This window comes from Condylura cristata, unplaced genomic scaffold, assembly GCF_000260355.1.
Source record: "Condylura cristata isolate star-nosed mole 26May11 unplaced genomic scaffold, ConCri1.0 scaffold00012, whole genome shotgun sequence".
NCBI lineage: Eukaryota > Metazoa > Chordata > Mammalia > Eulipotyphla > Talpidae > Condylura > Condylura cristata.
This window is the reverse complement of record NW_004567113.1, coordinates 14,486,913-14,509,002: the sequence shown is the minus strand read 5'-3', so window position 1 is coordinate 14,509,002 and position 22,090 is coordinate 14,486,913. Positions and strand designations below refer to the sequence as shown.

The 22,090-nt window shown below is 36.4% G+C and overlaps 1 protein-coding gene across 2 annotated transcripts in view; it reads right to left on the bottom strand.

The window, feature by feature from the left end:
- Positions 1–5,037: 5,037 nt before the first annotated feature.
- The window catches only part of PRKG2 (protein kinase, cGMP-dependent, type II), an 86,026-nt gene continuing 68,973 nt past the window's right edge, over positions 5,038–22,090 (bottom strand). For both annotated transcript variants that reach the window (XM_004681182.2, XM_012724307.1), the window contains exons 15-19: positions 16,882–17,045; positions 14,878–15,000; positions 13,594–13,656; positions 7,560–7,626; positions 5,038–6,967 (exon numbers count right to left, since the gene is read on the bottom strand). In XM_004681182.2, the coding sequence (XP_004681239.1) occupies positions 6,872–6,967; positions 7,560–7,626; positions 13,594–13,656; positions 14,878–15,000; positions 16,882–17,045 (513 nt within the window). In that variant the 3' untranslated portion in view covers positions 5,038–6,871. The remainder of the gene's footprint in view (positions 6,968–7,559; positions 7,627–13,593; positions 13,657–14,877; positions 15,001–16,881; positions 17,046–22,090) is intronic.

Below are 22,090 nucleotides of genomic sequence, written 5' to 3'. Positions count from 1 at the left end.
ATTTAGTTCATCTCAGGTTATGGAGCTGACAGGCTCATTTCCTTGCTGATTGGTGGCCAGAGGCTTCCATTATTTGCCACACGGGCTGCTAGACTGAGAAGCTTGTGTCATAGCAAGTGGCTTTCATCAGTGCAAGAAAATGAGAGGAAGAGATGTTGAGCAGAACAGCAGAAAAGTCACTTTGTAGCCAAAGCTTAGAAATGACATCCCATCACTTTGTTATGTTCTATATTTTAGAAGGAAGTGACTAGGTTACACTAACTCCTGAGGAAAGGGGATCATAAAAGGGCATGAATACCATTAAGTGTGGATCATTAGAAGCCATCAGGCACTTTCATCAAGCAACCAGGCACTTTCAAGAGCACAAAAGATCTGAGTATCTTAAGCACAAGTTCTGCACAGTCTGTCTTTAAAAAAAAAAAAAGATATTTGACAATAAGAGAAAAAAAAAACAAAGATAGATCTTCCAAGAATCATATTTTCACAGAAATATTTTTAAGTGTAGCTTTTGTATAATGAAGGGAATTATGAATTCATACACAGGACACTCATGGAGTTTTTTTTTTTTTTACACTTACAAAGTCTTTGAAGGAAAATTTTCAACTTGGAATAAAAAAACATAATCTGACAAATTGGAATACCAAACATTTACAGGTAAGAAACAAGTGAAGAAATCTATTCAGTTCCAAATACCATATGTGTATATATATATATATATATATATATATATATATATGCATCTTATAGAAAAGAAAAAAGTCACTTAGACAGCAGAACCAAGGTTCTGGAGCTGAAAGCACTGGAGAAAACTCACAGAGATTAGGGCTGAGTCCTAAACAGAAAAATGATAATAAGACCGAATTTCAGAACTCTACAGATCAGTATTTGTCTCATGTGTCCCATCTTCTTCTCTGAATTCAAGTATGGTGATCTTACTTATCCATGACCCCCAGTGATGCCTAAAAATACAGATAGTTCCGAATCTTAATCCTAGGTACTTTTTCCTGTTCATACCTATCTGTGATGAATTTTCTAAACTAGCCACAGTAAAAGCTTAAAAAAAAAACAAATTAACAAAAGAATTATACCAAAATTATTGTAGTAAGTTACATAATTGTGGTTCATTCTCCAAAAAGATCTTAAGGGTTTATTTATTTACAATACAGAACTAGGGTACAGGTCAGAGGTACGGGGGTGAGAGGATTCACCACAGACAAAGTGGAGAGCAGAACAGGCAGACTGACGAAGTACACTGCTGAGGGGAGCAGGGGACAACACAGGAGAGGTCTGTGAGTCACCTCGCAGGCCAGGGATCAAATTCGTGCTGCAGTGGCTGTGGAGAATTTCATAGCGCTGTACTTTAAGCTGTTGCGCCACCAGGAAGGGCCCTCTTTCTCAAAATATTTTATTGTACTTAATTTTTTCAGACTGAGGGGGAACTGAAACCATGGAAAGCAAAACCATGTATCAGGAGGGGCTACTGTACATTTGTGGCTATTCTTTGATAGTCTTACTATCCAGTGTTGTAAGTCTAAAGATAAATTACCTGTTTTCTTAGAACTAAAGAATGTGTTGAGAGATGTCAACAAAATGGTGATAGAGGAGGATTACTACAATGAGTTCCATGGCTGAGTCTAAGACTGAAGCACCCCTTGCATCTCAGTGACCAAAGGACTGTACCAGAAGGGACATAGGAGGGGGAGAGGGCATGCTTCATTGGACAAAGGGTGGGTGGAGAGAAATGTCTGAAGACAGTGAGGCACAGACAGGAGGGCTGCTGTCTTAGCCAAGGGTCTTGGGGAAGGCACACAGAAATGGTGTGGAGAAACATAGTTGTTTTTTTTTTTTTTTAAAAGATTTATTTATTCATGCATACACAACTGGGGTATTGGCCAGAGGTACAGAGGTGGTGAGAGAATTCACAAGAGACAGAGTGGGAGCAGAACAGGCAGATCTACAAGGTACACTGCTGAGGGGACCAGCGGGCGGGTCAGGAGAGGTCTGCCGCACCATGTGGATCACCTCTGGGCCTGGGGATCCAACTCGCGCAGAGGTGGCTGCTGCTTGCTTGTAGGGCTGTGTCCTAACCCGTTGCACCACAGGGCAGGGGGGAGGGGGGAGGCTGAGAAACATCATCTTGATCAAGAAGAAGCCCTTGAGGAGAACCTGAGGTGCTCCACACAGACTGACACCCTAACAAGAAACAATAAGTGCTAAGGGGCACACTCCCTCTTCCCAATCCTTCAAGACTGTTACTGACCACATTAAATACACTTAAGTGACACACTACCAAGTCTCAGGGCAAAGACCCCAGACAGAGGGGCATCAGTGATACTACATATGTGAAGCACACCCCGCTCCTGCACTTTCTCAACAGTGTCCAATGAGTCCATGCTGCTCCCCTCCTGCTGCCACATCAAATACAGTTATGGTTGCCAAAACTAGACCACCTCCACAAGAAATACTCAAAGGGCCTCTCTTATCTAAATTAAAGAAATGAAATCCACACACAAAAAAATATGAAAAAGAAATTAGAAAGAAAAAGAAACCTAAAAATAAAATAACGACAGCAAATCCTTATCTATCACTGATTTAAATATTAAGGAATTGAAATCATCAATCAAAAGGCACAGAGTGGCCTGTTGGATCAGAAAATAAGATCCAATGTTCTGCTGACTCCAGGAGATTCATCTGATCTCCAAAAACAAGCACAGACTCAAGGTAAGAGTTTAGAAAACAACCCTACATGAAAATGGGACACAAAAGTCGCAGGGGCAGCTATATTTGTAGCAAATAAAAGATTTCCAGCTAAAAGGGGGAATAAGAAACAATGATCCCCCCCCCCCAGTGGCAAAAGGGGTTCAAGCAACCTTAGGAAACTAGCTCCAGCTGCTTCTCAGTGAGAGTTTGATCCCCGGCCAGGGAAGTGTCCCACATTATCTGGCAGACAGAATTCTCCTGATCTGCCGACTGCTCCCTTCAGCAGTATACTTCGTCAATCTTCATGTTCTCCCCCCAACTCTGTCTCTGGTGAATCCTCTCACTGCCCGTGAACCTCTAGCCTATACCCCAGTTCTGTATGCATAAAAAATAAATATAAAACAAAAAGATTTAAAAAAAGGAAACAGAGATGGACACAATATAATTAAAAGAACATATATCAGAAAGGTAAACAAAAAGATTTAAAAAAAGGAAACAGAGATGGACACAATATAATTAAAAGAACATATATCAGAAAGGTAAGTCATCAATATGTATATATCAAATGAAGGAACATAAAAATGTAAAAAGCAATTATTATCAAATCAGAAAATTACATTGACAGGAACACAATAATGGCCAGAGACTTCAACACCCTATTTTCACCAATGCATAGGTCAACCAAACATAAAATAAATAAGGAGACAATAGCTTTAACCAAAGAATGAGGCAACATAGGCTTAATAAATATTTATAAGGCCTTGTACTCCCAACCCCCACCAAAAGCTCAAGACACATTCTTCTCAAGAGTACATGGGGCATTCTTCAGGAAAGATCACTTGCTGGTTGCAAAACAAGGACTGATGAATCAAGAATGGTTATCAGCATAGAAATTAACCAAAAAACAAGCAGGAAAAGCCATGGATATATGGACCAAAAATACACTGCTGAATGATAATTGGATAAAGGAGAAAATGAAAGAAGAAATTTTAAAATACCAGAGATGAACAAAAATGAAAACATGATCTACCAGAACTTATGCAACTTTAGCAGAACTAAGAGGGAACTGTTCTGCAACACAGGCCCTCATCAAGAAACACAAAGGACTCAATGGAACAAACTATATCTTTCACCTCAAAGCACTAAAAAATGTACAAGCAAAGCCCAAATCATCGTGACAGAAAAATTCCTTAGAAGCAAGTACATAATAAAAATTAGGGCAGAAATAATTGAAATAAAAACGAAAGGAACGTCTAAAGGATCCACGAAACAAAAGCATGTTCTTTGAAAAAACTACCAAAACAGAAAAACTTCTAGCTAGACTCACTAAGGAAAAAAGGGGGGAAAGAATCTAATAAGTCAAATCAGAAATAAAAGAGAAGTCACAAAGACATTTCAGAAATACAGATGACCATAAGAAACTGAACATCTATATGTCAGTAAAATGAATAACTAAATGAAATGGGCAAATTCTTAGAAATCACAACCCTCTGAGACTGTATGAGGAGAAAGAGAAAACTGACAGAACAATCACAAACAAGGAAACTGAAAATATTTAAACCTTCAAAAATAGAAATCTGGATCCATATATGGTCACTAATGAACTTACCAAAACTTCATAGACAAACTAATAGGTAATCTCAAAATATTAAAAAAAAAAATTGAGGGAGGAATGTTTTCTTACATGTACACATACATGTATATATACATATATACCCCTCATAAAAATAAATATATCTTGATATATATCAAATCATAAGTGTAAAAATTCATAAATATAGTTGAGTTTCTGAAAAAGCATTATCCTCATTTTGTTGAGGATAAATGTCTCACTTTATGCCTTAATGTTTAGTTAATGATGTTTACTTTATGACTTGAAAAAAAAGACAGATACTATATTTTCTTAGTTGGCACAATTAAGAATATAGACACAAATGATACATAAGTTTCAGTATTAAATTGTTATTAGTACCCCTTTAGTTTAAAAAGAGAGAGTAACAGCAGCTCTCCTCTATGTAATATCGATTATTCCAGATATCAGGGAGAGGCTCTCCAGATGTCTAATTGTAGGACTCCCTAAGGAGGCCTCATAAGTAGGCCTCTTTATTACTTTACTATGCCTTTTTGAACATATGAAAAAGCTAATACTAAAGGAAGTAAGGCCATTTTCCCAAGGACAATGAGTCAGAAAAGAGTGGAACTGGAACTACATGATGGTTCAGTCTCTCATTTCTCTGTCCTTATAACGATGTTCAGGAAGTCCCCACCTCCAAATCACATGTAATCACAAATTACATACTGATACAGTCAGACACAGGCAAAATAAACCTGTAATATTTTAAGTTGGTTTTTATTTATATATATATATATATATATGTAGGTCTTTCTGGAAATACAACTATTGATCTCCTTTAAGAATAACATTGTTATTATAACTGTACAGTTCTAATATCCACCCAATCCACAAATTTCCTACATTTATAGATGGGTAACTTTAAAATATATACATGAAAAAACATACAGTGCATACAAACTAAATGCAAATAAAAATCTTTAAAAAATCTTAGAAATTCATTAAGCAAGTATGTCAATCCTATTAAAAATGGTTATTCTATGTACAATACATAATCTTTAAAAATACAACTCCAGAAAACAAAAATTCTTTGGTTCAGCAAAAGGTTCTAAATGTGAAAATTCAGTTTGTTAAGGATGCACTTCCTTGGGACCTCGCTTTCCTGGTTTAATGCCTTAGAAAGCATACTGCTGACTTCTTCTGCAAGCTGAAAGTATGGGCAAGACTGTGGGTAAAGGTTGGTTTTCCCATAGAATATTAGCATGTGAAAACATAACCAAAAGCTAAAATAATGCAGAAACTTAGATGTGCTATTCTTTCCTCTGCAAAATCAAAAGGATGCACAGAAAGTCTGCTTCCATTCCATTTGGAAAGGTCGGGAGACAATGATCATGGCTGACACAAAAGCATTCACTTAATGAAGTTCTTAGGGACTGGCAGCCCATGCTACTAAAACTACTCTCTTCATTATCTGGACTTCATGGAATTACAGGAGGAGGCAGATGCAACATATCCAAAAGCCTCATCACTTCAGGTGCCTTAACAATCGAAAGAATTTTAACAATCTAAAAGTATAAACACATCCATGACTCAGATGTCTTTTAAAGAGTTATTAATGCAGCAGTCATGATAGCACATCAACATTTGCCAATAGGATTTTCATTAAAAATTAATGGTGGTTATTCTGTACTCTTGATTTATTAATAGCAACAATCATAGAATTGGCTAAAATACTGCAGAGTTTCAGAGTCAGCAACCTTACGTACTAGAATTGATTCTCCTCCATATTTAATGGGAAAGAAAAATGTCCACAATATTTATGTTGCATAATTTCCACTTTGACTATGAAAACACACTGTATATAAGAGGCCTATCACCGTGCCACACTTTAGAATACCTTCAGCGAGGCTTTTAAAAGGACTCTGAGGTATCAGAGCTGGTCAGAGGAGAATGAAAAATAGCTTTTGCTTTATTAATGATTTCTAAGTTCCCCAATAGAATATAATTTCCTGGTTGGATTAATAACTCATGTAATTTAAGAATTGGTACCACTAATACTCAAACTTACTTTTCCCTAGGCTGCTTAGAAGCATATTGATATATTTCTAGGTGAATGCAGATGAAAATCAAGAGTTTTTATTGACTACCAAGATTTCTATAAAACATTTGGAGTAAGAACAGGGTCAGTCTTCCAAAATTCACCTTTGTTATTTCTTCTACTTGCATGACTTAGACACTCAAGGGAAAGACCCTTTTTAAACCTTACTAGAACTCAAAGGAGATGGCATGAGTGGTATGGAGCAAGAGATTGCAGAGAAAATAAAATATCCCTTAACAAAAATGGTTCTGACTGTTGAGAGCCTCGGATAACCTTCAATATTCAAGCAAGCAAAGGAAGGAATACCTGAATGACGTACAGCCTCTAAGTGAGATGCCATATCTCAGAACCACCACCATATCTGCTATTGTCTACCCCCATCTCTGATGTTATTCCAAAAAGATAGTATAATAGCCCAAAGAGAGAAATAACAGGTGTTGGAATATAGGTCCTCATAGTCCTCTTCTGTAGTAATTAGACAGTAAACATCTTCTCTTCAGTCAGAAGTCTTTATCCCAGCCTGACAGCTCATCAGGAGGCACCCCTTTTTCAGGGGGGTACTTGTCAAAGTAGCTGTGATCTGTGGGTCCACTGAGCTATAAAGACAGGATTAAACCAAAGGTGAGGATCATGTTAATGAAACAAGTATTTGTATATGAGTCATGTTTTCTATGTCTGAATACTGACTTGATACTGCAACCACTTGTAAGTTGCATATAAGAAGAAGATGGCCAAATTATCGGGGTCACAGCTGTGTAACATGTGGAGATGGAGCATTTGAAATGTGACTAGTTTGAACTGAGATGCACTTGGGATTTCTAAGAGTACAGAAAAAATGTAACATCTCATTAATATTTTATGTTGACATATTGAAGTGATGATATTTGGCTATATTATGACAAGCAAAATTAATTTTAACCTGCTTTTCACTTTTTTAAAAGGCAATGAGAAAATTTTAAATTACATATATGATTCATATATTTTTCTAAAGCCATCTGGCAGCTTGACTAACATTAACTCTTGGGGACTTAGATTGGTTCCCAAGAGTTGAGCTAATTCCTATTGAATAGGTAATACCAATACTCAGCATTGCTGTGATGTTTTCATTTAATTTCTAAAAACCTCTAAAACCAATTTACCAAAACAAATATCCACAAAAGTCAAGACAGTACCATAGCAAATACCTACCTCTCTTTGTAAAGGTGATGGAAGGTTTCGTGCTTTCAGTCCTTCCCAGTTAAAAGCATTTAACCACCTGAGAAATAAGAAAAGTACAGTGGAATATTCTTTGTCTGATAAATGGTTCACATGCCAAGATATCTGTTAATCTGTCATGTTGCTGCTCCCTGGCACAAGGAAATGCTCACCATGCCAACTGTCTATGTCACAGCACAGCTTTCCTTGGACTCCACTCACTGCCATACAGTAGTCTAAATCACATTTTGTTCTCTCTCAGACTTCCAGAACATTCTCCCCATCCTCCCTCTCAAATGATGATCTGGCTCCTTATTGCACTGAGGAAAATTGAGCATTAGAAAAAAAAGACAGAGGGGCCCTCCCTTGTGGTGCAACAGATTAAAGCACTACACTATGAAATTTATTGCAGCCACTTCAGCATGCGTTTGATCCCCAGCAGGGAGGTGACCCACATGGTGCAGCAGACTTCGCCTGTCTCACCTGCTGCTCCCCTCAGCAGTGTACTTTGTCAATCTGCCTGTTCTGCTCCCCACTCTGTCTCTGGTGAATCCTCTCACTGGCCCTACACCTCTGTCTTGTACCTCAGTTCTGTATACATAAATAAATAATTCTTTAAAAAGAAAGGAAGAGACAGAGAGAGAGAATATTTTCACAAACTTCTACTGTCCTATGTACCAACAATGGATGAATATTCTTTTTCTCCATATCCTCACTGGCATTTTTAGGTTACAATCCTTTTTTGATAGTAGTCATTTTTACAAAAGGGAGGTGATAGCTCTTCATAGTTTTGATTTGCAGTTCCCTTTTTTTAAGATTTATTTATGCACACAAGATCTCGGGTACAGGCCAGAGGTGTGGGGTGAGGTGTTTGTGTGAGAGGATTTACCAGAGACAGAGTGGGAAATAGGACAGGCTGATTCACTGAACTACACTGCTGAGGGAAGCAGCAGATGGGAGAGGAGAGGTCTGCTGAGACATGAGGGTAAAGCTCCCTGATCTTATATTGCAGTGGCTGTAGAAAGCTTCACAGTGCTGAGACTTAAAACCCTTCAGTGAGGTCTCTGCATATCCCTTAGTAAGTGACAGTTAATATTTTTTTTCATAAGCCTGTGGACCATCACTATGTCTTCTTTGGAGAAGTGTCCATATAGGCCATTGCACGTTTTTGGTTTTTTGTTTTTTTAATGTGCTGCTTTTTTGTTCTTGTTATTGAGTTATAGGAGATCTTTATATACATGAAAATGTATACAACTGCTGTTGGACATGTGATGTGCTGTGCAAATATGTTCTACAGTCTATAATTGCCTATGGTAATATCTGAAGATGTGATATTTGAATTAGAGCTAATATGAACTGAAAGAGGAAGTCAAAGGAAGATGAGTGGCAGAAGGTCTTCGAAATGGAAAGAAATGATAGGAATCAGTTGACACGGGGTCAATGTGGGGGGAAATGATGTCTGAGCAATGGCCAGATGCCAGGTCATGTAGGGCCTTGTAAGATTCAATAAAGAATCTAGTGGGAAGCCATTAGAAACTTCTAAATAAATGATGAAACCTGTATTATATTTTCAAAGAACAATACTTGCTGTTCTATAAAGAATAACCATTGGAGATTGGGGTGGGACAAGGTGAGGGTGAGTACTGGGTTAGGGAGCTATTAGAAGGCTATTTGTCCTGTCAGTTACAAGAAGTTTTACTTTTCTACCTTCTCAGTCTCTTTCACCTTACAGTTGATGTTGTTCTCCTAAAGACTGCATTTCCCATTCAAAGTCCGTGCTTAGCAAGAAAAAAAAAAATTACTAACAGAGAGGAAAGGCTCTATTTTGTTCTGTTTCAGATGCCATTCTTAGTCAAAGCAACATTTTATTATCTGCTCAGACTCTCATCCATGAGTTTGAGTCAGACAAACCTTTCAGTTGTTTTACCTTCCCTGTTCCCACTGAAAAAAAAAAAAAAAAAGTCCTCTGTCCTCTCCTTGACCCACCTATTATCTTTTATGCAGAGGCTAAAGCTCCATTTTTAGGGATTTTGAGGTACACATTTCTCTGGTTTCTTTTGTCACCAAATACTGCCACAATTCCCCTTAACACATTTTACAATGCTTTGTACCAGTTGATACTACATAAATATTAATATAAAAGCATTACTATTTTGCTATTAAATCAAAGAGTCTATGCATTTCTTGCTGAGTAGTTCTTATAATTTGACTTATGGCAATATTTACTTAGCATGAGTGGTTATTCACTTAACACTTGGCCTTTTGACACTAACCACATTTTAAGTAATGCAAAAGTGCCAGGGTGCACTCTAGTGTGAAAAATATTCACCAAAGAAATATTAGTAGCAATGGCACATAAATGCTTCTTCACTTTTAAAAAGATTTGTAGGAAATCTTTTGATTGAAAGTAATTTAAGAGACTAGAAATATAAAAGGTAACATGAAGATACTTGAAGTAAATTATTCCCCTATCTAGAAAGAAAGACATAATTGTAGCATAAAAATGTATCATCCTTGGGCTCTCCCTGATGGCTCAATAGGTTAAAGCACTGCGTTATGAAGCTCTCCAAAGCCACTGAAGCACGTGTTCAATCCCTGGCCAGGGAGGTGACCCACATGGTGCAGCAGACCTCTTCTGACCCGCCCGCTGCTCCCCTCAGCAATCTGCCTGTTCTGCTCCCACTCTGTCTCTGGAGAATCCTCTCACACACTTCAACTCTGGCCCCAGTTCTGTAAACATAAATAAATAAATCTTTAAAAAACAGTATCATCCCTCTTTCAGTTAGGTACAGGGAGACATGACTGGTGCCTAATTTATAAGTTAGCTCATAAATGGGGAAGGAATGAACACTGTATTTAGGGAAAAATGACTTAACATGGACTGAGTGAACATTAAATAATATGCCAAGTTTAATTGTATTTAAATACAAAGTTAAACTGAATAGTTTTCTAAGAAAAAATATAAATGTCTTACTTTAAACTAGAGTAGGACAGTCTGTAAATTTTAGAAAGAATTTTTTTTTTAATTCCAAGATTATACTGGGCAGGAACGCTCTGTACCTTGAAGACTTGTAGAAGGTCTTAAAATACCCCCAATGAAAGCAAAGAGATATATCCCTCAGGGACCCTTCCCCCACTCCAGCTTTTTATCTAAAGAACTATAAAAATAGGGTGAAATCATGTTTTTAAGATCCCTGAGGTCACCAGAAAAGCACTTTATAAGTTTGGTGCATCTTTGTAGTAAATTCTACCTTATACACTGCACTTTGTCTCCACAGTTGTGCGAAAAAGAACATTTTGTCTATTGAGTGGGCAAATTAATCCCTACAGGGAAGGAAATTAAAATTCTTCATTACTGCTGAGGTGAGAAAATCCTTTAGCATCAATTTGCATGTGCATCCAATCACAATTTGACAGCTACATTTAAAGGAGCCTCAGGTAAATAAGAAATAAAAGATAAAACAGGAGCCAGTTAACAATTATATGACTTCCATTTCCCAGCTATCCCCGAGCAAACCATGAAGAAGCTTCTGTTAATGAGAGAAAGGTGGAAACTACTTTGGAAGAATGACTTTAATTGATGAGACATTTGTTCAATATGAATAGAGTGTTTATGTGTCATTTCATAATGAGAAAAGAAATTGTGATAACAGCATGTGAAGGAAGATAAATTGGAATCTAAGATAAATATTGAGCTTAACACTGAAGGCAATCTGAGAGATAACAAAACACAAGAAAAATGATGAGCACTTTGATTTTTCTAAAAATCCACAGATGTGTCTATCTCTTTCCTTCTCTCCCAACGTCCCCATTATACCCTAAAAGCAGAGCACAATATGAATTTGGGATTTTAAATACATGGCTTTATGTTAAGAAATTTCATGGATAGACCAGGGTGTGATTGGGAATTTGGAAATTGCACCACTTCTGTTAAGAACAAATCAATAGTATTTCTATTTAGCAGCATCTCTTCCTTTATTTTCACACTGTTTATTTGCCCAGCCCATATTAATATTGTCATGAGTCTGACTGTTGAGATGTTATATATATTGAAAGTGTAATAACCCCAGGTGATGGGAAGCTGGAGACAACTGAAATAGAGTGTCTTAAGATATTAATTAGAAAGCAGTCACTTGTTTATGAAGACACTCATAAACAGACATGCAAAGGAAAGGACAGCTGTACTAAAGGACCCTCCAAAAATTTAGTTGGTCCTGGTTATATGCCTGCGAAAACTGGCATAAATATAGGCACTGAATTTGAGGTATATTGAGATACTTATGAACTCTATGCACATAATCCTGAAGGCTTATCCAAGATTCGATAGACCCACATCCTGGAAATCGGCAATTCCCCTCCCTGCCGACAGAGCTCAGCAGTTCAGCTCCTGTATCCCTATCTCCAGAATTTTCCCAGGAGGTCGTTCATGTTTCCCCTTCTGGAGCCAACTGAATTGTGTACATACTAGAACATGGATTCCCCGGATAAATTCATGTGATCATATGCATTTGGCTTAAGGCATAAATAAAACCTTCCTTCTTTGTAGAAGTTAGCACTCCAGAGATTCTGAACCTGAGAAAACAGTGCCCCTAACTTCTAGAGTAAAAATATTCAGAGAGACTCTCCCTGGTGGCTAACGCTTTATGAAGCTCATGGAAATGGCGTGGCAGACCTCTCCTGACCCGCCCGCTGCTCCCCTCAGTAGTGTACTTTGATCATCTGCCTGTTTTGCTCCCCACTCTGTCTCTGGTGAGTCCTCTCACCCACCACACCTCTGGCCTGTATCCAGGTCTGTAAGCATAAGTAAATAAATCTTTAAAAAAACATATTCAGAGAGGTGTTTTCAATTCTGGATGTGAACATACCTGTGTGTTCAAAGGTTTTTAATAATGAAATTCTCAAATGTATTTTTTGATACTAGCACTATCAATAGGTTATATATCTCTAACTCTTAAGTAAAATTAGCATCTTTAGGATGGCAGGATTTAGCTAGACTAAGTTGTTTTTTAAATCTTGAAAGCTAAACTTGAATTTTCACATCTATAACCAAATTATAAAGATTATCTTATGGATGTTACTGACTTTTCTCAATGCCAGTATTAGAAGTTTGTAGAAATGAAATGGGATATGTAGAACACATAAAGCAAATATTTAGAGTTTGTGGAAATCAGTGTACTTTACCCAAAAACTTAAATACAAAACATAATCTATATCTCTGTTGAGCTAACCAAAGGGAAACCATATTAAAAATATAATATTAATTAAAAATTAAATAGAACAATATTTAAGAGTAGATTTAGCTGATCCATTATCTTGAATAGTGACAATTATTATAATCTATTTTAATTACAAATAAAATGTCACAATTAGATTTTTAATTCCTTTATGGAATCCATGTTGATAAAAATAATAACATCAGTGGATAAAGGCTAAGTTGCAATAGTTTGAAGAAGTAATTTTGTGACTTGTTTTATAATTTTATCATTTTTATACAAATTTAGAGGATTTACGAAAACACTGTCAGATTAATTAATGTAACTACATGTAGTAAAACACATTAAACATAAAACACTGGGTCCTCCCCGGTGGTGCAACAGGTTAGGACGCACCACTGCAAGCTAGCTGCAGCTGCTTCAGTGCCAGTTCGATCCCCACCCTGGAGGTAACCCACAAGGTGAGGCAGACCTCTCCTGACCCAACTGCTGCTCCCCTCAGCAGTGTACTTTGTGGGTCTGCCTGTTCTGCTCCCCACTCTGTCTCTGGTGAATCTTATCACAGCCCCTGCACCTCTGTCCTGTACCCCAGTTCTGTATACTTTAATAAAATATACCTTTTAAAAAATAAAGCGCTCAAAGTAAGTAAATTAACAAAAAATAAAATATTTTTAAATAAAAAGGAAAAAAAACAACAAAAAGAAAAAAAAAGCCATCTGTAAAGGGGCCTTTGTGGCCTATTGATAGAAACTTCAAGATTATCACACTTATCTATAAGTTTCTTCATTTTTCTGAGCAAGGAAATAATTATGTACCTGTGTTTTTTAATGTCATTGATTCCATTCTTCAGATTTCCCAGCCTTTCTGTTGGATTTTGCCTAAAATAGTAAACATACATTTATAAAAAGTTATTTAAAATCATAATTTTGTATGAGAAAATCTTAAAACAGAATTTAACATTTCTTTATTCATTTATTTAACAAAATTCACAGACCAGGCATCTGAGTTAGGACAAAATACATGTCAATCTCTGGGAGAGCCACTGTCAAGTTGGAGTTAGGATCAGATGTAATGTATATGTATGTTATGTCCCATGCTTTAAATGAGCGATAAATAAATGCTTAAAAGAACTTAAGTACTAACTCTATGGAGAAAACCAGAGAAAACTTTAGAGAACCATTTACACTTGCACTGGAAGCTTGTAAACATCAAAAAATTTCTACAGGCAACACAAGGCCAGGCTACACGTCCTAAATACACCAAATTTTCATGCTTTTTTAAAAGTTCAAGTATGGGCCCTCCCTGGTGGCGCAGCGGGTTAAAGCACAGCACTGAGAATCTAAAGCCACTTCCTCATGAGTTCGATTCCCGCCTGCCCCGGAGGTGACCACATGGCGTGGCAGACCTCTCCTGGCCCGCCCGCTGCTCCCCTCAGCAGTGTACTTCCTAGATCTGCCTGTTCTGCTCCCCACTCTGTCTCTAGTGAAGCCTCTCACCGCCCCTGAGCCTCTGGCCTGTACCCCAGTTCTGTATGCACAAATAAATAAATCTTAAAAAAAAAAAAATTTATAAAAAAAAATAAAAAAAAAGTTCAAGTATGAAAAAAAAAGCAGCAGCAGCAAGATTAAGTAGAAATGAAAATTCAGAAGTCTCCCATTCTCCAATAAATTATTTTTATTATTTTTATTTGAAGTAATTTAAAATTGGGCTAGAGGAGTACTTTATTAAAAGTGTAAATTAAAAGAAGACATTTGTAAGTTTTATCACCACCGATTTTTCTCTCAAAGTAACAAGATTACTAGTTTGTGATTCTACTTTGTTCTGCAATAGGTAGAGATGGTTTACAGAGATAACCTGGAAAACCTGGATCTCTTTTAAACAATAAACAGGTGACCATGTTTCTGTAACAAGAATCAGGAGTATGAGTAACTCAAACTGTGAGCCTAGGCTGCAAAACAGAAAGTGATTTTTAAATATATTTTAAAATTGTTCCATAGAACAGCGCAAAAAATAAACACATGCCATTTTAAAAATGAGTGGAAAGAGAAATTAGAGCCTTCACACTTTCCCTAGAACAGGGGTATCTAATTATCACTTACTTGCAAAGCCTCCTAATCAAATCTTCAGGTCGTTTTGTTATTTTTCTGGGAAAATCCATTTTTTCAATTCCTTTAAGAATCAAATTGTAAGTCATCATTTGGTCAATCCCAGAAAAGGGTGGGCTAGCGAATAAACCAAAACAGGATAGAAAGACCATCATTAGACACATTTATGACAGTTAACTTTATCTTGAAGTCCTATGAAGAGTGTTTCAACACAGCAACAAAAAAAATGTTGCAAAGATGAGTATGAAAGCATTGGGAATAGACCACCGAAGTCAAAGGCATTTTAATACATACTTTGGCTTAAAAAAAAAAAAACTTTATATCTATTCTTCTGTGTCATTTAATTTATGAAAATTAAGGATGACTTTCATAAACCATTCTGCTATCCCTCAGTCATGTTTAAAACCTTATCTTTTCATACTGAGAGTACTCAAGCAGGTGATAAACCTCAAAATCAGTGCACTAACTTTTCATAAGTGTTTCACTTGTAAAGAAAAAGAAATACAGGGGCCTTCCTGGTGGAGCAGAAAGATAGTGCTGCCAGGCTATTGCCAGGCTATCGCCAGCCAGTCTAGTAGCAAGTGTTTGATCCCTGGCCGGCCAGGGTAGCTATACGGCACAGCAGACTCCTCCTGTCTCGCCTACTGCTCCGCTCAGCAGTGTATTTCAATGTTTATCTGCGTGTTCTGCTCCCCACTCTGTCTCTAGTGAATTCTTTCACCCCCCCTGTCAACTCTGTTCTGTACCCCTGGTCTTGATGTATAGATAATTCAATATTTTTTAAAAATAAAATGAGATATATATTCAATTTATTTGTAACTTACAACTGCATTGTGGGTTGTTTTGGTTTTGTTTTTTCATTCTTTTCATTTTCATTGACTTTCTTATTAGAGTTCAGGAGATTTAACATTCATTTTTTTTTCCTGTTATACTTTGAAAATTTTTCCAAAAACATTCTATCAACATTTTTATGGTAGTTCAAGGCCACCTTAATGTTTTCAATTCATAGGGTCACCCTCTCATCCCATTTCTTAATCCTCCAATTAATTCCCTAATCCTGAACAATTATTCCAGCTGATGAAAAATGAAATATATTGTCTTTGGTTACATCCAAATTGAGAAGACCCAGATTCAAGTTCCTTATATTAGGTTGGTAGCTGTCATTCCTGATTTCCTATAAATGTAAATCCCCAAATAATATTCCTGCTTTAACTTCTATGTAAATTTGTGAAAACTAAACTAGATAATGTGTGTAAGTGCTTTGTAAACTGTAAATTACATTATGAGTATGAAGTAATACTCTATATTGCTCACATATATATATTTGTGAATATGAATGGTGTGTACACACATAAGTGTATACATGTGCTATGAACTTTAGGTCTTGGATTCATTAATTTAGCTCTTTAATCTCTTCAGGAATGACAATTCAATTTGAACAGCTAAAATCCCTGCTGTGTCTTTTCTCTGTTCATTAACAACTCTGGAAAACTGTTGACAAAGGGATTAAAATTCCAATCCAGCAAGGTTGCTTTCTCTTAGCATTTCTGATTAATGATTTATTGAGAAGAGGGATGAGCAGGGTTAAATTTAGTTCAATTGATCAATGCATTTAATTGAACTATGATAATGATTTTTTCAATTATAAAACATACCTAAGAAAAGGCAATACAATAGCCTACAATTTCAATGCCTTTCTTTAATCTTATGCTGGACAATCAAATCCTTCACAAATTTAGTATATTATCTATATTAACATGTCATGCCATTTTAAGTAAACCTCGGCATTTCTTTGCTACTTTTCTTCTCCTTCCTGATCTTTCTTCCATGTTATAAACCAGCGAGCATGCTGTATGTGAAATCACATGAAAAGGAAAAGGTATGATAAATTAAATTCATCTTCCCAAAAGGCAAACTCTTAAGTGATATTTTTTTACCTAGTAAATTGTGTTTGTTCTTTTCTGACTAAGAAGTTGGTCATAATTTGAAAGTACTTACTTGCCAGTAAGGAGCTCATACACTAGAATTCCCAGGGACCAAAAATCCACACTGAAGTCATGTCCTTTGTTGAGAATGACTTCAGGAGCTACATACTCGGGAGTTCCACAGAATGTCCATGTTTTCTGTCCAGATCCTATTTTCTTGGCAAATCCAAAGTCAACCTTGAAAAGAATGTCAACAAAATTCTCAGAGGCCATGAAACTCTTGAACCACCTTACTTCCCCAATCTTTTTTCTAATCCTCCACTCTTCTCTTGTACACACATTAACTCTCAAATTCATTCCTTCCAAGATCAGGTATAAATCTAGTTACACTAGAGAAAGTTTTTTGTACACAACTCTAGCCCACGACCCCAAAACAAAAGGAATGGTTTGGTAAGAGAGGGACCATTACAATAATGTGAAGTGCAGGGAAAGTAGGGTTAACATAATTTTCATATCAACAGTGATATTCACTAAGCAGAGGAGAAATAAGGGAAAATATGGACCTGTGTGCACTTAAAGCTCTATCACAAAAGAAAAATGAATAGCATTTCTCATTTTGAGAAATGGACCTGTGTTGTGAAGAAGGACAATTCTAGTCTTTAAAAAGTACTGTGTACAGGAGCCTCTCTGGTAGCCTAAATCTCAGTGTTATCACCACCAGGGCCTGAGTTCCATCCCTAGCCAGGAAGATAACCCACAAAGCACAGCAGACCTTTGCCTATTTTGCCTGCTGCTCCCATTAGCAGTGAGTTTTAGTAGATCTGCCTGTTCTGCTCCCCACTCTGTCTCTGGTGAATCCTCTCACCGCCCCTACACCTCTGACCTGTGCCCCAGTTCTATATGCATAAATTAATAAATCTTTAAAAAAAAGTATATCAATGAACTATAAGGCCCGGCCCTCATCTTTTCAAATATTAGCATTTACAATTTTGTTTTACTTCAAATAAATGTCCTAGAAATTTATTTTTTTATAAATGATTGTTAGTATTTATCACAAACTTTCAGGATTTCCTTATTAGAAAAAAAGGAATTTAAACAACCTAATTTAGAAATAGGCTATTACAGGTTTGTTTATTTGTTTGTTTTTTAATCTATATAGAATGACTCACAAAGATTGTACCTAGGATACTCACAAAGATTGTATCCTAAGATGGTTAAGGATACTCTGAAATTAAAATCTGTAGCCAGCTGAGATTAGTATACATACCTATCCCTGAGAGAAAGAACCAATATGAAAATCCTAGCTAATTTTATAAAGGTTGGAATTTAAGAAAGCAATACTTATAAGTGCATCTGTTTGCACACAAACACAGGAATATTATATGCTGTTGTTTTATAATGGCCTTTCAACTCATTTCTTATTACATTTAAATTTTATTTTTTGGATTGACTGGAAGTTCATTAGATGTTTAATAGAAGTTTTCTAGTTCTGAAAATGGTAAATTTTAATTTGACCAGCTGGCTTTGCTTTCTGTGCTATTTGCATGTTGTACAAAGAGGTGGCAATAATTCTATTTAAGAAATTTGAAAACTTAACATTTCCTTTATCTAGTTTGTTCTGAATAACTGTAGTGCATTCAGGCATCAGAAACAGATACTCAGGTCTATCCAAAATTACGTGGTTAATAAAGAAGACATCTTCTGATGTCAAGTATGTGTGTTTTCCATAAAATTTACACTACCTCTGTTTTGTACTATATGGTTACCATTATGAACCTTGGTCTTTTTTTAAAATCCCTATCACTTCTAGGCAACAGAAATGTAAGTACTTTCATCTATTCAATTAGTGAAAATATATTAAACACTATTATGTAATAAGCACCAGGATATAGACAGAATACCAGCCCTTTTTTAGAAGCTATATTCAAGAGGAACAGGAGAACAAGCCTACAAATATAATATATAATATAATAATGCCAGAGAGTGACATATGCTATGAAAAAAATAGCAAAGTTTAGTACAGATGACAATATGAGCTGCACTTTAAATAGGGTAAACACAGTCTCTCTGAGGCATTAGTACTTTGAAGCTTTGAGCAGAAATCTTAGTGAATTAAAAGAGTTTTGTAAAAACTGGAGCATGAGTGATTCTGTTAGAAGAGGAAGCTAGCACAAAGACCCTAGATTTTGGGAGCATGCATCAGAAGTCCAAAGATTGGCAAGAAGTCAGTGTGTGAGAGAAAGAGAGGCAGGAAGCTAGGGTAAATCATCTAGAAGTCTGGTAGCAAGAAGTTCAGGGAGTCATTGGTTAGAGGTCACTGGAGAATTACAAGAAAGGGAATATGTAACCTGAAATGTTTTACAGAGACTATTCTGAAAGACCAGTAATTATAGATTCTCTCCCTTTTATAAAATTTTCTCCAATTCTTCTAGCAAAATTAAGCTTTCAAGATGACTTTTTAGAGAAGATGCACATGAGTTTTCCTTTGTTTCCTTTAAATTCCCGTTATTAAATATAATTTTCTTTGCTAAAAATTAAAATATTTAGTCTTCAAATATTTAAAAAACTAGAAGGTGTTTTAAGATTTAAGATATCTAAATCTGGGGCAATGATTGCAACATTCAGGAATAGGAAAACAGGCATTGTGGCTTGCTGGAGCTTGTGTCTAGGAAGCATTAGCTTTTCCCCAGAAGTTTCTCTCTGGATCAGTAAATCTGTCAGATATTGGTTCTTTTGGTGAAATAAAAGACGGATACAGAATAGTTAGTCTCTATAAGCCAGATGATTCATGGAGACATAACATTTATTAAAAAAAAAAAAGTGGCATTTTTAGGGTACCTTCTTTTTCCAAGTCTAGACAAAGGTAAAAAGGAATTTGTTTATCCTGTCCACCAACAACCAAAGATGACATTAACATCATCCACTAAAACAGATCAAAGTGAGTGACTTCCACTGGATGGAAAAGGGTAAGAAAGGCTAACATATAGGGAGGAGGACCTCTCACAGCAACCACCCATTCTCTCGGTTAAAGTATTTTGAGTGTTTAGTAGAAAGTGGTCAAGACGAAGGGGAGATCGGCATTCACAAGAATGAACAGAAAAATGTGTTGAAGGCTCATCTCCTATGCCACTGACCTCTCAAAGGTTGCATTTACAGTCAGTGTGTTTCTCCTCTGACATTCTAAACACTATAAACATTACATTCCACAACTACATACCTTGTGAAAGCATCCTTCAGTGGCACATGAATATCTAACTCCTTGAGGAACGGCACTGCATATTATTCATTTTGTATCCTTTACTTGCTTGTAACACAACAGATACTCAATGTGTATTTAGTACAAAAAAAAATATGAATGAAGAGATAGCTGTTAACGTCAATTTCAATTATAGATAGATAGATAGATAGATAGATATAGATATAGATATATGCATGTATATTATTGAGAGCTAGGGATTATTATCCTGATTAAAGATCAGAAAATTGTAGTCCAGGAATGTCATGCATAGTTGAGGTGAGACTTGAACTAAGTTTCAATGGGAACCTTCCCATGATAGGTAAATTGATGAGGAAGTAGAAGATAATTATGGGAAAAAGAAAAGTTAATTAAGCACACTAGTGAGGCAATTTCTTCCTTATTCACAGGAGCATAAGGATTTGGGTCACTGTTACTGATGAAATTAAGATAGCAATCATTAAGTAATAAACTACTAAAAATATTAATTTCATCCAACATCAAAATACTTCAAAGGTTAGTGAAAAGAAAATTTAAATATTAAAAAACTGAATATACTCCATTGACACACACGTGGGTTGCAACTAAAGTGATAGCTAGAGTAGTATCTGTAACCTTACATATTTCAACTCAAAAATAAGAAAGCTAAAAATAAATGAGTTAAGCTTCCAACTTAAGAAGCTGGAAAAGAAGCATATAGAATAAAACCCAAAAAAAAGGAAAGAAAAAAACGATAGAACCAAAAACATGAATTAATAAGATATGAAATAAAAGGGAATGCAGTTGATGTTCTTAAAAAGATTAATAAAATTAACAAATGTGCAAAAAATACTGATCAAAAGTAAAGACATACAGATAAATGTTATGAATGAACATAATTAGAGTTCAAGCAGAGATGGACATGAACTAGAAAGTATTTAGACAAAGATATACTATTATTTATGAAACCTAAGATGACATAAAAAGACATAAACCCCCCACACACATGTCTGTGCTCTAGTGGGAGCTCCCTTGCAGGTTCACAAATGACTGTCTTCTCTCATGCCCTTTTCACCTTGTTGAAAAATGCCTTTATTGGGCCCTCTCTGGTGGCGCAGCGGGTTAAAGCACAGCACTAAGAAGCTAACGTCACTTCCGCATGAGTTCGATCCCTGCCTGCCCCCGAGGAGATCCACATGGTGTGGCAGACCTCTCCTGACCCGCTGCTCCTGCTCCCCTCAGCAGTGTACTTCGTCAATCTGCCTGTTCTGCTCCCTGCTCTGTCTCTGGTGAATCCTCTCACCATCCGCATCTCTGGCCTGTACCCCAGTTCTATGTGAATAAAATCTATTAAAAATAAATAAATAAATAAATGCCTTTATTTCATCCTTTTTGACAGATATTTTCTCAGGCCTTACAATTCAAGTTTCCTAGTTACATTCTCTCAAAACTTTTAAGACATTATTCCATTGCATTCTGGCTTCCATTGTTGCTGTTGAGAGGTCAACTAAGTGCCTAATTTTTATCCCTTTTTATGTGAACTGTCTGTTTTCCTTGATAGCTTCGAAGGCTTTATTTTCATTCTGTATGTCCACTATTACAGTAGCCAACATCCAACAACGCCCCAGTGACTTACTTCTTATAGTCAGGTCTGGCCCCCTGAGAATAGAACAAAGCAGAACAAGTGCTGGTATGATTTCTGAGAGTTGATCTTAAAAGACATTGTAGCCTCTTACCCTGAAGAAAGCTAGCAGCCATACCAAAAGGAAGTGGAACCAGTTCCATGAAGAAGTCCATGGGGAAAGAATGGAAGGCCCCATCTAATGCCAGCATCAGCTTGTCAGCCATGTGGATGGGTCTCTGTGAATTTGGATCCCCCAGGCCTAATCAAGCCTTCAGATGACTGCATTTCCAGCCAGCATTTGACAGAAAATTTTAAGAGCCATCTCAGTAACGTCAAAACTACCTAGCTGAGCCATTCTCAAATTACTGACCCATAGAATCAATGAAAGATCAGAAATAATTATCTGATAAAACAAAGCTAATCTAATTACCTTTTTTTTTTTTT